Genomic DNA, 17,465 nt, shown 5'->3' with positions numbered 1-17,465 from the left:
GATAAGCTCTGTGCTACTCATAGTACACAGTGTAAAGTGTTTTTACATTTCACCAATATAGTGCTAGAGAGATAACAATACATTTTGATGCACATTGTAAGCGATTTCATACTTAATAGATAAAACGACCAACAGTCCAGGATGCTGTGGCACTGCACAGACCAATTTCTCCTCCCCTACTAGAATACCAGAAAAACTGCCACATGAAATAGAGTTTCAAATTCGTAATGCATTGCAGGGCAAGGATTTCCTTTAAGTAGCCCATATTACACAGTTGTAACTATATACATTTGATTTTGCAAGTAATGGATTCTTTCTCTACAACAGCAATATATTTAACAATTTGCATTTCATACAAAAGCCACTGTCTGGGCTTTCCAAACCAGAATGTGGTGAGTGCAGTTGCACCCAGATTCTGCTTTGGTTTGTATTGCTGCAGTGTGATAGGGGTTGGGCCCATGTTCCAAAGGCCAGAGTTTCTGTGCTGAGTTCCAAGTGTATCTTGCTTGGAGATGAATTGCAGATTGTTTAAGCCTTCAGTCACAACTTTCCTACTTACACTCCCTTCTTCTGCCATTGCAGGTTCTTTTGTACAGCACACATGTTCTTGTGAAGAGAGCATTTTCCACCTATACCTGCAGATAGAAAGGTTATGATTTTATATGTCTGCAGTCACTAGATATCAATAGAGTGATCATATGGTCATTGTGTGCCAACCCACTGGACTAAAGGATCTAATCCAAGGTGAATGATCAATTTTATGTGACATAAATTAATTTTGGCCATAAATGGCCACACTTTTTCTCCTGGTCTAGTGGGAGGTGTTCCTGCCCATGGCAGGGGGGTTGGAACTAGATGGTATGGTCCTTTCCAGCCCAAACCATTCTATGATTCTGTGTGCATATAAGCATGACAAAATACTTCTCTTGTAGCAAACAAGTGAAAATTCAGTACATCAAGTCTTGGTTTAACTTAGCATTGGAACAGAAAAAATACAAATATATCACATTTCAAAGGTATTAAGAAGGTTATTATGCACAGGTATATTCAATAATAATAATAATAGTAGTAACAACAACAATAGTAAGAGATCGTTGCCTAAAAATAAGGACAGACAAACTCTGAAATCAAGAGACAACCTGAGCTGATGGCAAAAGTGGAGCTGAACTTCCAGGCAATGCCTTAGGCACAAAATGTTACAGGCTGACAGGTTCCAGGGTGGATAAAACTTCCTTGGCATTCATTTACTCATTCATTATTCAGTTCCACCACTTCTATAGAGTTCACCACTGTGTTAGTTTCTCGCTTACTGTAAGATTTACATGACCTTCAACAAACAAGTGGGTGATATCCCTGGAAAGAAACAGGTATGTATTACACAGTTTTAACAGTATTTTTGAAGTCATCCTACTACCTAATGGCAAAGAATAGAATTGTCATTTGTTGGTGTTGTTCAGGAACAACTGAGATGCTAGTGCTCAAATTTAGACGAAGCCAAGCAAAAAATGTGTGTTTTTCGTTTTGTTTCTTTTTAATTGCAGCTCCAGCTAGAAAAGCAGAAGGGAGAAATTCTTGGGGTAGTGATTGTGGAATCTGGATGGGGATCCATTCTACCCACCGTTATCCTGGCTAACATGATGAATGGAGGCCCTGCAGCCCGTTCAGGAAAACTAAGCATTGGAGACCAAATTATGTCCATTAATGGGACCAGTTTAGTTGGTCTACCTCTTGCAACATGCCAAGGGATCATAAAGGTACCCCAAACTTACAACTATATGCTCTAGATTTTAAGCCACTGGAGATGTAATATTCTGTCAGATCCTGGAATTTGATTTTGGAGATCCTGAAGATCTCCAGCAGATATATTTTTCATATCACTGAAAAAAAACCCACCCCAAAAAGTAGTCTTGTCATTAGCAAAAAGTAGATTTGGAAACAGAGATTCAGGGGTGATAATGTACAGAAATCTAGGACTGGAAAATTGGACAGCAGCTTTGTTACTGAACTATCAACAAATGGGTCCAGGTCTGAAAAACTTGCCTAAATGAAGTTATTTAGCTATCCTCAGAGTTTCAGGATTTCCCACAGCTTCCAAATTCAAATCAGGATTAAAATCTACTATTCTTCTTTGAGCGCCATGTAGAGGAAATGGATGGGACTGGTAGACTACAAGACAGATCAAATGAATATATGAGGATTCCCCAGACATAATGGAATCTCTGAGACTACATCTAATGTTTGCAGGTTTACCAAGAGCAGCAGCAGGAGATTAATTAGCCAGGCAGTGGTAAAAGGCAAGATGTAGTCAGTTTTGGTCTCTCTTGAAAACCTTCTTGAAGCTTCTATAGTAACTGAAGGCAAAGTTTTGATATGTTTTGTTGGGCCAAACAGCTTGCAAGATAAGTTAACAACGGATTTCTATTTACACCAGGTGTTCTTTGTTAGATCACATGGTTTACGCTCTTGCAATTAGGAAACCACTAATGAAAGATCAAATTAAGATCCATTGTAGAAATATTAACTTTGGAATATCTTACAGGGTCTCAAGAATCAGACACAAGTCAAACTGAACATTGTCAGCTGCCCTCCTGTTACAACTGTCCTTATAAAACGTCCAGACTTAAAATACCAGCTGGGCTTCAGTGTACAGAATGGAATTGTAAGTTTCTGTGTTTGGTAACTGGTTTGGGTTTGGTTTTTGTTTTTTTCTTTAAAGAAACACACTGAAATACTGAAAAATCTTTGCACATGACCCTTTTTCTACTGTGATCCCTTAGTTTATCAAAACTTTATAATCACATCTCTGAGTAATATAATGCAAATGGACAACACCTGGAGAACAGTTACTGCCATTCTTGAGAGACTTTCCCACATAATACAGCCACAGTATTTCTAGTTCCAATTGTTTGATGTAGTATCTGGGTCACCTAATACATGTGTAACTATCATTACTGTGCCAGAGTTGGAGGGGGAAGAGTTATGCTGAAACAGGCTTTCATAATTACAGCATTCTGATCTTAGCTCTGATCCTGTTTCTCTTAACTTTCAGCACATACTCACTAAAACTTCTATTTTTTCTTCTGGAGTGCATAATTTATTTGTATTATATGGCAGTGAGCATGGGAATGTAACTGTAACGTCCTCCTCTTAAAACTAAACACCTCTCATTACAAGTAATGGTATAGGTTGTGGCCCAGGTATCTCTCCTCTGCATGCTGCAGTTTCCCTACAGTAACAGCAGCAACAGAGAATGAACGCGGTAGGTAACACTTACCCAGAGCAGCTCAGGGTCCCCCTCTCGTGGTTCTTCCTTCCCATACCATTCTCCCGTACCTTTGCAAAGCAAACTCCCAATACAACTAGCTCAGGTAGCCACCTGGCCTTTTTGGGGCTGATACTAGCATTAGGAAGTGCCTGTAGTGCAGGACCATCACCATTTCCTCTTCCTTCAGTCTAGGAAAAAAAATAATCAGACTGCTCACACAGAAAACCACATCACAAAGGACTGTGGGCTCTGATCCCCTGTTCTGTGAAACTCATCAACAGAAGTTGCCAGATTTCTGTTGCCACCCTTGGAAGAGTAGCAGGTAACTCTATAGGATATAGTTTATGGGTCTTACCATGCTTTAGCAAACAGAAGGCTCATGAGCAGATTTTTATCTCTGCTACCCATCTTTAAGTTATTCCTGTACCTAAGTTTGAAGTGTTCCTACCTAAGATCACATATCATGGTATGGTCATGGCAGATACTGGTATAAAGAACACTGCTACAAGTCCATCTGGAAGCACTCTGAATGATACCTACCCCAGGATGACATCCTTTAGAAGCAGAAGTTTAAAGTATTTGTCATGTTTGGGATTAATGCTCTGACACTTGAGAGAGTTCCATAAAAAAAATACAGAAACATCAGGTGTGTGGCATATTTCTGTCCTCCTCTGTCTGTGCTTAATCCCCTTTCACCTATGGGCATGTGCATGTCAAGTGGGTATGGTTATTGCTGGTAGCTTACTCTGTGTTAGGAAATCCAAGTCTTGGCTTAAAAAGAATGAAAGGGATGGGATCTGGTTTTATGAGATCTCACAGAGGGTGCCGAGAACAGCATGTAACACTGATGAGGCATTATTTCTTAATGGCTATCCTTTTTTTCCATCTAGTATGCTCGGACAGTGCTATGACTGAAAGACAAAAATAAGGACCAATGAGCAATACTACAGTGTGTCTATCGAGTCTTTTAGGAGGCCTGTCTCAGCATCGGTGGTGTTGGGTTAGGGCAGGGGAAAATAATCACACTGAGGAGTATCAGAAGCATATCGTGTCCTCACCCATGTCACAGAGGTAGTGACAGCATTGTCCCAGCTAATGATCTCCTACATAGCTGGAGCCTTAGTTTAGTGGAATCTGCACTGTGGCTGTTTTCTTGGCATAGCATGCTCACTCCATCTACTGGTCATTGATCACAATCACAACACTGGATGGTCATAATCCATTCCAGTAAATGAGTAATGTTTAGATAACATCCAATATAAACTTTACCAAATTCAGCATAAAAATCGTTCTCGGGTAACCAAAAAGAAAGCTTTTCAAGACATTTAATTTATGAAGAGTCTCTGTTTGAAAACAAATGCCAATGAATATGGAGAGATTAACATCTTTTGTTAAACTGCTACAGACAAGCTTCTGGGCCTCCGAGTCCTTCCTCAGACTAACTCCCTCTTACCTCAGTAAACATTTGAAAATATGACTCTGCAGGTACATCTCCCTGGTATTTTGACAGCAAACTTTTCAAAAGTAGTTTTGTAATTGACAGCAATTGTTCCAAATTATGGCAGGATTTAGAAAGAGTATCTTTATTTGTCAGCTCAGCATTAGCACAGTGAAGAAATAAATGGCTTGCCAGAAGAGGTGTAATTAACTGTCTGTTACTACTATGACCTCACCTCAATATGCATGCAGCTGGTACTTGTTTCTGTGCTGTCCTGACAGCAGTTTTGCAGTGGTCCCTTTCCCCACCTCCTCTCATCTGTGCAGTGTGTACAGCTGTACATTAGTGAATAGCCCATAAACAATCTGGACATACAGAAATACTGCCTGAACTGGGTTTTTCCTGCATAGGGTATGAGGAAGATGCAAAGCCTGGGCCGCTGCAGGTAACTGTTTCCTATGTGTATTCTGTACAGTTTAATTAATGTAAAGCCTGCAGTGTGCTTCACGGAGCGCTAGTAGTGCCAGCTTTGGAAGTTTTAGCAGCATAAATCAGAGTGTTAATCTTGAAAAATTCCTCTTGCACTTATGACCCAAATATTCTTCCTGGGTCTTGAAAGCTACTGATGTATCTAAAATTTGAACTGTAAAACAGTAAGAACAAAAGAAATACTGTGCATACTGAGACATATGAAACAAATATGAATGTTTTGTGATGGGGAGGTAAACATAGGGTGATCTGTCAGCCACTCTCTGAAAATCATTATGTTACACTTTGAAAATTAGGATATTTAAATAGAAGTGGTCCTCTCATATCACATCATCATCTTGTTCCTTAGATTATGACAAACGTATGGATTACCAGTTGTATTTTTACTGCTAATTAATGCACCATTTCTCAGTCATCTATCCCATTCTATCTAGATATCTCAGATACTTACCCCATGCCCCACTTTGGACAACTCTATCTGAAAATACAGTAAAACTTAACAGAATGGACCGTTTATTCTTTTCTCCTTGCCTTTGTTTCTATTTAGTTAAACTGTCCAGGGAAATAAGATACAAGGTTTGAATAGAGTATTAAAAGGGTGTGAGATAAGGATTTTAAACATTTTAAATGTTTTAAACCTGGTTTAATAGGTTACATGTATGGCATTTACACAGAATGAGTAGTCAGTTTGCCTTGCACTGCTCTATCAATGTTTTCCTACACAAACTGATGGTGAAGCTTCTTAAGTTTCACATCTGAGGCATTGCAACTTGTCTAAGACACTGCAGAATCTGTAACAGTTGAATGGATTGAACCAGTACGGTTTATACCTTTTTTCCTTTTTTCCTTTTCTTTCTCCAGTTTACACAATAAATAGAGTGCAGGCTTTTGCCTACAAGAAGATTGTGATCCATCATGCTTTATTTCATAATAATGCAGCTGTCACTGTGTTCATGACTACAGCAGGCTAAACAATTCTGCCTGAATAGAATCATGCTTAGTGGCACTGCTCAGCTTAAACTTGCCCCACTGGCTGGAGACAAAAGCCCTAATGCTTCTTTGAGTGAGACAGGAGCCATGTAAATGTGTGCTTTAAGTACAGTGTATTTCTTTACATCTGCACTGTCTCCAGCTTAACAGGTCCAGTGAGGCTAGAGAGCAACTTTGGCTCTGTGTCTGTTTCTATCTCATTAAGGAGGTTTAATGCTCACAAAAAGAAAGCCTACTCCCTTCCCTGCAAGCAGATCACATTCTTGAAGGAAGAGACCACTTCTTATGTCTGAGGCTGTTAGAAAAAAGAATTTCACTGATGGTATTAAAAGTGCTTTGAAAGCACACACAATGAAAGGTGCTCTGGATAGACAGGCAAGCCATTATCCTTTCCTTCACACCATGAGAGGAAGAGGTCACATTTCCATTTGCTCTGAAAGCTTTTATTTCAGCTGGCTGTACTGTCTCTGTTTTCTTTTATATCCTGAAAAATAAATACACAAGGTTTCTTTTGGCACATTCTGGCTTCCAATTGCTGCATAACAATCTTCAACAGCAAGGAATAAACTCTACCAGGGAGTTGAACTGAGAAGCTTTCTATAAAAGAGATGTGTGTAGTACAGCGTATCTTGCCAACTATATGATTAAAGCTGACAAGCTGCAAACCAATATATTATACGTGACTGAAGTTCAAGTCAAAGTCAATTTTGTGAAGGGTCCCCATGGTGCCTCTATCCATAAAAGTCCATCAGAAACACTTCACGAACCGGCAATGGTTAAACTCAGCCACTAATGATAGCGTGGTAGAAGATAAATCTCACTACAGGAGAAAGATTTAATGTTTTTTTGGGTTTGTTCTGGGGTTTGGGGGGATTTTTTTTTCTCTGAAGGTTGATACAGGTCTTATAAACAAAACTCTGTATTTTTGCTCCTATATATTTAATGAATATTTATCTATATATATTTAAATTATTAAGATATATCTATTATATATAAAAAACTATATATTGTTGTATCAGATAACTTGAACTTGAGTAAGAAGGGACTTCATTTTTTTTTCATAGCATTGTTATTTGTGAAGAGGAATTTAAAGGAAACTGCTAGCACCATACAGAAAAGATTCTGGTCAACCACAGACAAAAGTTTCAGCTTCAATATATTCCACCTTAGCCATCTCCCCGTGTACTGTGTTTCTGAATCAAATTACAAATTCACTAGGGACACAAGCCACATCTTATCGTATCTGTATTTAGCTCTAAGTAAACTACCAGATCTCAGCAAGCAAGAATTCTTGGCATAAAATTCTACCTACCTACAGTAACTGCAGAAACAGCCATCACTGGATGCTCTAGCACGCCTTTCTTTTCCTCCAAGACCAGATTTTCCTTAGTATACAAAAGGTGAATCCCAGCACTGCTAAGCTCTGCTCAGTTCCACAGATTCAAACCAGACATCTGCTTTATGAGCTGCACGAGCTTAAGTCATCTGAAGTAATTTACCAACAATTTCTATCTACCATACAGCTGTCTAGTCTGTCAGGCAGGGCCCTGTTGCAGCACAGGTGCTGCCATGGAGGAGGAAACATTACTCAAAATTCTCCATTCTGGACTGAGATTTTTCTTTCTGCCTGTGCATTATGCATGCTGCAACAGCAGAATAATTTTCAGTAGCAGTGTCTGCAGGGACTGTGCCAGGTGAACTTGTGCCTAGCTCTTTACTGGTACCTGCAGCCATCAGTTGAAACAGTGGCTTGACTTGCCTTCTTCCTCTTGAGCTCCCTATGGCCAGCAGCACTGTAAAACATGGAGAAAATCAATGGCTCTGGAGAGCAGAATGCCCTTTTTGAGCCTGCAGAGGCAAAGGAAACTGTGCTGAACACAGCCTATAAAAAGAATCAGAATATGCGCATTTCATAGGATCATAGAGTGCTTTGGGCTGGAAGAGACCTTAAACCTCATCCAGTTCCAACCCCTGCCACGGGCAGGGACAACTTCCACTACAGTAGGTTGCTCCAAGCCCCATCCAACCTGGCCTTGAACACAGCCAGGGATGGGGCAGCCACAGCTTCCCCCAGCATTGTGTGCCAAGGCCTCACCACCCAAAAACCCAAACCAAAACTCAACCAAACCAACATTTAAAAACATGTAAGTATTGCTTAGTACTTTTCACAAGCATCCTCTGGAGTCCTTTGAGTGTCAGCAGTCATTATGATATATTAAATGTTAATAACTGCTCTGTTATTTAAAGTTTAATAAACTTTACTTTCTTTTGGCAGATTTGCAGCTTGATGCGAGGTGGAATAGCTGAGAGGGGAGGGGTAAGAGTAGGACATCGTATTATTGAGATCAATGGACAAAGTGTTGTTGCTACTGCTCATGAGAAGATAGTACAAGCACTGTCTAATTCAGTGGGAGAGGTAAGAAAACAATCAAATACATCATCAAGGAATTAACTGTTGAAAGAATGCATGTTTCATTTGAAAAGTGTCTAACATAGTATTAAAACCACCACCTCAGTAAATTGGAGTTGAGCACTAATAACAAACAGTTAACATTCTTTGAACAATTAGATACATACTCACTACAATTTTTCCACTCATTTTCAAGAGTTCCTGGCATGATTCTGACCCTTCAATGAGCTCTTTGAATTAAACCAATTAAGGGAAGAAATCATTCAACAATGTTAGCTACTTCATGTCAGCTACGAAAATGTCTCTCGGCTTATCATTATAATATGCCATAGAAATAAATCAATATTCAAAGGGCTGAGAGATACAAGATTCAAATTTTTATATTGCTTAATCATTTAATTTCCACTGAACATCTCCAACTTACCTTGGGAATAAGACATCGCTCTCCAGTGTTTTTAGAGAAATCAGCAATGAGTGAACAAGATCCTGCAGTTTATATACATCCCTATGAAGGGCTATAACCAGAGTGAGGTATAACAATAGAAAGCAAAGACAGCAAATCAGCTTGTTAGAACCAGAAAACTGAACTAGAAACGTTGGTAACATTCACAGCTATAGAAACCAGGACAATAAACGTACTTATACCCCAGGGAGAGTAAGACTGGCCCTTGTGGATTATTTTAAACTAGTAACAATTCTGTTAATGTCTGTGTAACTCTATTGACAGATTCACATGAAGACTATGCCAGCTGCCATGTTCAGGCTTCTAACTGGGCAAGAGACACCCCTATACATCTAGCGTGGGACTCTTGCAGCAAAGTAACTAAATGATTCCATCAAAGCTGAAGAGAATTTTGTATTTTGTATGAACGGAAGGTTTTGAAGCTGACCTGAGGACTCCGAAACAAGGAACAGACAGGTGTCTCTGCCTTTTCTCTCCTTCCATTTTATTTCTTTGCCAAAAAGTGATGAGAAGGATAGTCCAGGACAGTAATCACTGACAGAAACCTTTGTAAAGCATTTAAGTATTTTGCAACATCTTCTAAACATTTTTCTCATGAAAAAACATATTTATTTGTAACCTTTATGTGGAGTGATGTATGTATGTATGTCTGTCTTGTTTGATAACACGGTGAATGTGACTACTTGATGAATGAGATCGCAGGAAACGGTAACGAGAAGTAATTAGAGAGAGTGATGGCTGCCTCAAGTAACTAAAAATCCCAGTCCCAAAAAGTGATGGCTCTGCAGAATTTTAAAGCTGGTGCCGACAGACGGTATTTCAATGGGGAGGAATGTCTGCAGTTAAAACTTTTAGACTCTAATGTAAAGAAAAACACTGTAGTACTTGGTATTGTTATGACAAGTGTAACCTGTTTGGCAAGGTGTGAACATAAACATGTAACAAGTGTTTCATATGCTAAATAAAGAATAATTGCCACAAGATTAAAATCAAAATATTTATTTAGATACATATTTATTTTTAATGCTTGTGATTTTTATGGTTTAACAGAGTTATTTCATGGATAACTTATTGCACAGGTTGTGTAATGTATGTGCTGGGCTGGGCTTTTTTTCCTTTAAGTTTTGCCTATTACCTTCTGGATTCTATTAGCTCAAAATGGGAAAGCCATGCTTACCTGTTTCTGTCTTTTATACAGCATTCGTATTCCTAAGGCAATGTGTTCTGAATGTAAATTGTTTTGACAAATAACCTAGCATCATCAGCAGTATTAGAATGTGTATAGGTAAAAAATACTAGTAGTAAAGTTGTATTCCTTCTCACATAAATGTTAATTGGTGTAACCTTTCATCTAGGTTTTTTTTCTTGGCCAAGGCCTTGAAGAAAATACACTGTGACTTAAGAAGCCTTACCATGCAGTAACTAAAGAACTTTAGATGACTGTACTTCAAGGAGTAGTGTGTTGCATGCAACTGACCTTAGGAAAGAATTAACCTACTATCACTAATAAATCTGAAATAATAAAGGAAGCTTGCTTATTTTGTTTGTTGTGTAAGTTTACGTAATGAAAAAATCCAAGTAAAAGACCATTTAATTCTTCATCTAAGTGCAGTTGCAAAGGTCATTTTTTTTTAAAAAAGGAATTAACCTCTCCAATTAGGAATTTGTGTGTCATTAGTATCTTGAGTAGATGCTTTCAATTAGCATACCTTGTTGCCACTGGATGTCACTGTAACTTCACATCAATGCAGAAGCATGCTATAATTAAAATACATTAAAATGGATGACTCTGTAAAACTTAAACTACCCATCTTCAGCTACATTCCTTTGTGACCTTTTCACAGGATGTCTGCCCAGCTCAGAGTGACACAAATGAAACCAGTGTATGATTTAACCTCAAATGGAAACTAACGCTACTGACAACCACTGCTGCAAAAAAAATAAACCTTTGAAACGTCAACCTGTGGTAGGTTCTTTAAGAGAACCTTTTAAGGTCTTTCCAATTTCCTGTGAGAGAGCCAGGATGAAGCTTGCACTGGAAGACATTTTTGGCAGACCTGTGTTTGTGCTGGTAATCAAATTAGCATCACTGATAATTACCTTTGGGTTATTTTTTAAGACAAAGGTTAAATAAATCATAAAGGCAGCAGAACCACAAGGACATGTTTTAGTAACACAATTGTCAAGACTGCTACTTGAAGACTGGAGTCAGTTCTTTTTGAACTAGTGTTCAGGGCTCTGCTAGATAAAAATTCATCTCAGTTCCTATCAGCATTCATAAGAAGTCTGTGAAATAGGCTTTTTGGAAAGGCAGAAGTTCAGAGACTTCTTCCCTAATGCACCTTTTGGTCACAATTTGCAGAGCTGACTTCAATGTCAGTTTTCAATAGCATACACTACTCCTTTAATGAACTCATGAGCAATCAAAACAGAGTAAAATAAACCACACTGCAGCCACCACTGCAATTTAAAAAGGCAATGTGAGGCAGGGGGGACGGAGTGTCAGGAGGGGGAGCTTAACAGGACAGACCAGTTAGCCTGGCATGAAAGACGCTGGGAAAATGGGTTAGAAGCAGCACTGTGCGTGCGTGTGCATCACCTTTATGTTCCTATCCAAATCAGTTGTTGAGAAAGCAAAGTCCGGAAACACTTTTTATTAAAACACTGATCATAGTTAAAACACTTCGAGGTACATTAAATAAATACAACTTTTAAGTTGTACAGCCCGTCTCTGGCACTTCCGCAATGATTTTCAAGAAATGCTAGGCAGCATTAGTAGCATTTCTGTAAGTACAGTGAAATAAACATGATTCTGGTTGGGAAAACGTTTGTTGAGATCTGCCTACCAAATCAGTTAAAATTTGCAAAAAATGAGAGCTGAAATTTACATTCAGAAAAACAGGCGTTCTCCTCCTGCTGTGTGAAAAAAGGGGGAATTCCAAAAGAAGACACTTTTTCCTTGTTAAGTCATCCACTACTTGTATTTCTCCCAGTCCTGGTTTCTTCCATAATTCTCTTTGCTGGAATCACATACCTGTGAATATTATCAAAGAATGGTCTCCCGGCAAACTCCAATTAAACTGTGAGGCCTGTCCCGCTGCAAATGGCGAGCAATATGGGACCTACGTGAGAATGCAACTGGGGAGCTCAGAGCACCACAGCTCTGAAGATGAATTTCTTCTTGAAGCCTGTTTCTAGAGGTATTCACGTTCTGCTGGGAACTTGCGATTACCTGTTTAAAAGGACAGGAATAGAGAAGTTAAAAACGGGGAAACAGGGTAAGAAATGTTTTCATTTAAAAGGTTCAGTCTCCAAGTATTAGTTCACTTGAGTTATTTAATAATGGAACATCCACAGAGAAGTTCATGCAGCCATCTGGAGAGCCTCTCACTCTCGGTATGAGATAGAAATGTTCCTCCCAGTCAGTTAGGGCTGAGTACTGGCTACCAGAAGCACAGTCTTGAAAGGCGTCATCATAGCTATGCCTGAGTATTGAATCAACAACGGTACAAACAAGTACTTTCTTCTCTCTACACAAAAAGGAAACCTGTGGAAAAGGTGGCAGCTCTGCCTTCTAACTGACAAATACAAGTTTGGTGTAAATTAAATTAATCTCTTTCTTTGAAGAGATGCTAGCTTTGCCAAGGGGGGAAGGTGACTAAAACATGCAAGCTTGGTAAACACACATTCTGGTGTTCATAGAACTGTCAACCTACTTCACAAATCTAGTACTTTACCAAAAATTCTGTGGCTTCTTAAGTAGATTGCTGGGATGCCCTGCACTTTCCCTAGTTAATAATGGGTTTTGTATCAAAAAACCCCCATAACCTACTAAAATCATTTCTTTAATGCAACAGAACGGTATGTCTCCAACAGAACGGTATGTCTCCCTGGACCTAAGAAATCCACACAGGATAAAATCTGGGCCATTGGTTTCTGGTTTCATGATCTATATAAACACATTTTTTACATTGTTTTGTTTTGTGATAAAGTGTTCTTTTCAGTTGAAGAAAACAGTTTTCAGCTTTCTAACCTTGCTGATTTAATGTCCTACACATTTTGTTAAGCAATAAAACTGTTAAAATTTAATTCCATACTAACACCATTAAGTATGTCTTGATAGTGCTGCTCTTCTACCCATGTGACTACAGAGGTTACAGATATGGTGGTACTTCTTTGTTCTACGTCACAGGTAGCAAGCTTTACTGAATGCTGTATGGTTCCTGCTACAGATCAAACTATCTCACATGCTGTTTAACTGTTATTACATCTTATTTTAGTACTTGGCCAGTTTCGCTCATTTGGGGATCAGCAGCCTAATACCATAGATATGACGCTATCTCAGAAGAGGGGGAACTGCCCCCAAGCACTTATCCGTAATTGTCTGTACAGCTCTGAAAACCCTACAGGTACACTGAACACAGTTAGTGCTAAGAGCATTCTGCTTTTCAAATCTGCCAACAGAAAAAGGAACATCATTTCTATAGCTAGCATTCTGGTAACGAGACTAGCACGAGGTGATTCATTGAAACCTGCAAAAAAGATGTATTACTAAACATGCATTAGAAAATACAAGTTCCTACACAACTACTAATTCCCTTGTTTTATAGGATTTCTTCCAGGCCTTGTGTCTGTTTTATTCTCATTCAAGGTGAGAAGATGCATTATTCCTCCACTTGGGACAGCAAAATTTCTCAATTTTTTCTTAAGACTAGCAAGAATCATTACCATTCTTCTAGCCAGGAGTAAAGGTAACTGCACTGTTCTGTATCTCTACCCATTCTTTTCAGCTAATAGTGTATGCTCTGCAAATACATTTGCCTGAAAAAATAACAGAGCCAAGTCAGTTCTGTGTATCTCTCTGTGTGTATTCACCAATCTGTGTATGGAACAATCACAGGTGCAGAAAGATGTTAGCCATAGGAGGGAATGATTATCGGTGTGTAAATCAGTTCCCTACAGATCTCCTAGGATATTGTTGGGTCCAGCTGAAGAATTTAAAATGCATTTATGAGCACTTCAGTGTAAAATGCACTGCTGCCCAGTAAATGTAAACAATTCCTTACTGTAAGAGAAGGAATTGTGTGAACTATTTAAAACTGTAAAAACATTTAAATACAGTATTTGGCTAGCACAGTTGAACAAATCTTTAAACATACACGGCCTACCTGGTCTATAATATTGGCACTGAAGATGGCTTCTTCCATGTGTCTTTCATCAGATTTTATCACTGATCGTATGCTATTCACTACATGACGTACTTCTGGAGGGAGATTACAGTTTGAATGTTCCAAAAATTTTGCCACTAAAATTTTTGTGTCTTTGTAAGTCTTAAGGTCCACTAAAGAGTATGGTCGCTCTTTTGAAACTCTGTGCAAAGCCTTTGGCTTCAGGTGTAGATCAAGCTTCCTTGCATCCCTTTGTTTTCCATTTGGTAGGAAATCGCTCGAAGAATGCTGACAAGCAGAGGCAGCCATATGAGAACCAGAAACAGGAACTAAATAAGGGGGGGAAGAATATCTTTAAAATAATAGTTAAAAAAAAAAAAAAGAAAAAAAAAGGCAAAACACACACAGTCACAGAAGTTCTTGCTTTGTCATAAAATGTCTGTTTTGTCTGGAGAATAACACAACCTATACAATTAAGGAAACGCTGCAAAATGTGTCATTTTAGCCACGGGCAAGAAGGACTGCATTTAGGATGAGGGGCTGGGTAATTACAGTACTTCATAAACCACAGCCATTTTTTGTTACCTCTGCTTTCAGGGACATCAGCTGACATTAATGGTAAGGGAAACGCCAGCTACCCAGTGTTAACATCTATAACTTGTAATGTTTTAGCACACAAACCCCACCCCCTCGTCGCCCCAACTTTAAAGGTAATGTTCTGCTTATTTCTAGGCCTCAAAAATTGTAAGCAGTGAATATACAAGAGAGATGAGTAGAAAATACAGAGAGCATAAAAAATCTAAACTAAAGCAGAGGACTTCATTTGCAGCATTTATTTTCACTCAAAGGCTGGTTCCATTGGCACTGTACATCACACACATGCTGTTAGGAAGTGATTTTTCTGCTCCAGATTTTCCAGAGCTTATTTATCAGAAGCTGTTAATTATTTTTTAAATAAAAGAAGGAAACCATATAATCCTACTGCACAAAACTGATCCTCACCTGTTTCTAATGTAGCTGGAGATAATCTTGCATCTTGACACTGGCTACATATAGGAGTCCAGGCACAATTATCACCTTTAACCAGAGACAGAAAGAGAGAGAGGGCAAAAGAGAGAGTGCACAATCAGGCCCTGCTATCCTCTGCCCAAAGCAAAAAAACCCAACCCCAACACTGGAATCTTTCAGTATCTCCTTTACAGAATGAAACCACTGAAGAAATACTACTTTGAAGATGTCCATTCATAAAGAGATGTTAGTATACACAGAAAAGTCCTGAATACAAAGATACAATTTCTGCTTGATGATTTCCCCTCTCTCACACAGCTATCCAATCCTCAGTACTTCAGGCTTCTAAAGTCTGAAGCTATGGAAGGCTTCGTGCAAGAGGCAGACTTCAGACTTTCCTGTATTTCATTGGCAGTTTATATTAGAAAATGGGAAAAACAAGAAGAATGAATCTCTCTACACAACCAGCATTTCATTCAGTAGTTCTACCTCCTTTCTTTTATAGATACTCATTCCTAGCAGGACAAATGCTATACACAACCGACTAAATTAATGGTCAGGTGACCGCTGTGGTTACCAATGATCCAATCAATAGCAAGTGATTACAGAGCACCTACAAATAGCTCTGGACACAGTTGCCTTCTGGGATGCCAGCACAAGGCTCACTGACAATGAGATCACTATAATTACCACTGCAGTCTCTTGGATTTCAAGCTTGTGACAGTCAAGATGGAATAAACCTTCACATTTATGCGAAGGCTGTTGACATCTGTTTCCAAAACTGTTTTCAAACTGTTTTGAAAGTCTAGGTAGATTAGATGAGATTGTCTTCCATATCTTCAGGGAAAGTTCATAATGAAAAGCTGGTACAATCCTCTCTGGTAGATTGGATAATTAAATGAAGGTAAAGAAATGTAAGGTGCCACAAACATAGAAAATCTGTAAGAAATTAAAGGAGACAGCTTCTATTCTGTCTTTAATTTGCTTTATTATGCTGAAGTATTGCAACACATGAATCATGGCATGCTTATTATGAGGAGATACTTCAGAGATTCTGTCTTCCCGCCCATTTATTATACTGCTTAATGTACTGCTGGCACAGTCAAAACTATACCACTGTACTACCAGACATTATCTCAAATTATCTGGAACACATGACACTACAGTAATTGCTCAGGCAATTAACTGATATAGCCAAACAGCCTATCATATTTGATTGCAAATTAAGTTTATTGTCACAAGCATCAGTGCTAGAAGTTCATTTTTTCCTCCTTTGCCAAGATGAACGTTACAGGGAAAAGACAGGAAAACATGCAAATCTACAGTATGTCTCTTACCTGAGTTATTAGTGTTAATGACACACAGTTACAGTTCTATCTTTCATATGGTCAGTCTATCTGACCAGTTGTTCTACTCCAAGATGACTTTAAAAAGTAAGTGTATGTTACACATTACTAAAAAGAAAAAGAAACAAAACCAAACCCAAAACAACCCAAAAAACCCCAACCCCCCCAAAACGCCAACCAAACAAAATAGTGCCAATGAACTCCAAAGGCTTTCTCTTCTGTGTTGATGGAGCTCAGTCGGTTCCCTTTATCTTTGCCTATTGCCCAACCCTGTGGCTGTATTTTAATATTCTGCAGCGAACACCAATAGCCAGTTTTGAGAAATCCAGATCAAGTGCCTTTTTTAAGGTTACAAGGACTGTAAAAAACTTCAGCTGTGCGCCACAGCTTCAGGGCTGCTACCTGTCATCAGAATTGTGCTGCTTCTCACCAATGTATGCCTTCCAAATAAAGTGCAACAAAAAGTAGAGGAAGTGATGTGACGTTGTGAAAACCTTCACCAAGTAAAATCTTACAAGCTGCACTTAACAAACATGCAAATGAAAACAACATGCGCCTCTAGACTCAACTGCTTCTGCTAAGGATTTCATTTTAGAGTCTTCTGTGGGGAGCAAAAGAATGACAAACTAGGTAAGCACAAACACATTCCCTTCAAGTTACTCCTCTTGCTCCCCCCTCTGCTTTGTGTAGATCAGTAACTCTAGAACTATCCCTACTCCTTTATTAAAATCGTTGCTAAGACCAGTTACATCTTGGTAATGTTCAAACTGTGTCCCTCAAATCATGTAGGGATAAGAACTTGGAAATTAACCAAAATAATTCCCATAATGCCACTTCTGAAGAAAAGATGATGGATGTATTTAGGACAGGTTAAAAATGAAGGCAGAG

General features: G+C 38.8%; 2 protein-coding genes and 1 long non-coding RNA gene across 7 annotated transcripts in view; 1 reads left to right on the top strand and 2 right to left on the bottom strand.

Annotated features, from left to right (window-relative positions):
* The window catches only part of APBA2 (amyloid beta precursor protein binding family A member 2), an 84,991-nt gene extending 74,133 nt beyond the window's left edge, over positions 1 to 10,858 (top strand). For all 4 annotated transcript variants that reach the window (XM_061347549.1, XM_061347548.1, XM_061347546.1 and 1 more), the window contains 4 exons: positions 1,542 to 1,754; positions 2,540 to 2,659; positions 8,458 to 8,598; positions 9,320 to 10,858. In XM_061347549.1, coding sequence (XP_061203533.1) covers positions 1,542 to 1,754; positions 2,540 to 2,659; positions 8,458 to 8,598; positions 9,320 to 9,391 — 546 coding nt within the window. In that variant the 3' untranslated portion in view covers positions 9,392 to 10,858. The remainder of the gene's footprint in view (positions 1 to 1,541; positions 1,755 to 2,539; positions 2,660 to 8,457; positions 8,599 to 9,319) is intronic.
* Positions 534 to 3,403, bottom strand: LOC133209137 (uncharacterized). Its single transcript, XR_009724605.1, has 3 exons — positions 3,275 to 3,403; positions 1,140 to 1,353; positions 534 to 635 (listed from the first exon to the last, which is right to left on the bottom strand). It is a non-coding gene; the product is annotated as an uncharacterized LOC133209137 (long non-coding RNA).
* Positions 10,039 to 17,465, bottom strand: part of ENTREP2 (endosomal transmembrane epsin interactor 2) — a 103,527-nt gene continuing 96,100 nt past the window's right edge. For both annotated transcript variants that reach the window (XM_061347551.1, XM_061347552.1), the window contains 3 exons: positions 15,226 to 15,300; positions 14,224 to 14,552; positions 10,039 to 12,287 (listed from right to left, as the gene is read on the bottom strand). In XM_061347551.1, the coding sequence (XP_061203535.1) occupies positions 12,102 to 12,287; positions 14,224 to 14,552; positions 15,226 to 15,300 (590 nt within the window). In that variant the 3' untranslated portion in view covers positions 10,039 to 12,101. The remainder of the gene's footprint in view (positions 12,288 to 14,223; positions 14,553 to 15,225; positions 15,301 to 17,465) is intronic.

This window comes from Neopsephotus bourkii, unplaced genomic scaffold, assembly GCF_033783945.1.
Source record: "Neopsephotus bourkii isolate Nb327-2 ecotype Australia unplaced genomic scaffold, CSIRO-AGI_Nbou_v1 NB_318, whole genome shotgun sequence".
Taxonomy (NCBI): domain Eukaryota; kingdom Metazoa; phylum Chordata; class Aves; order Psittaciformes; family Psittacidae; genus Neopsephotus; species Neopsephotus bourkii.
This window is presented reverse-complemented; position numbering and strand designations above follow the sequence as displayed.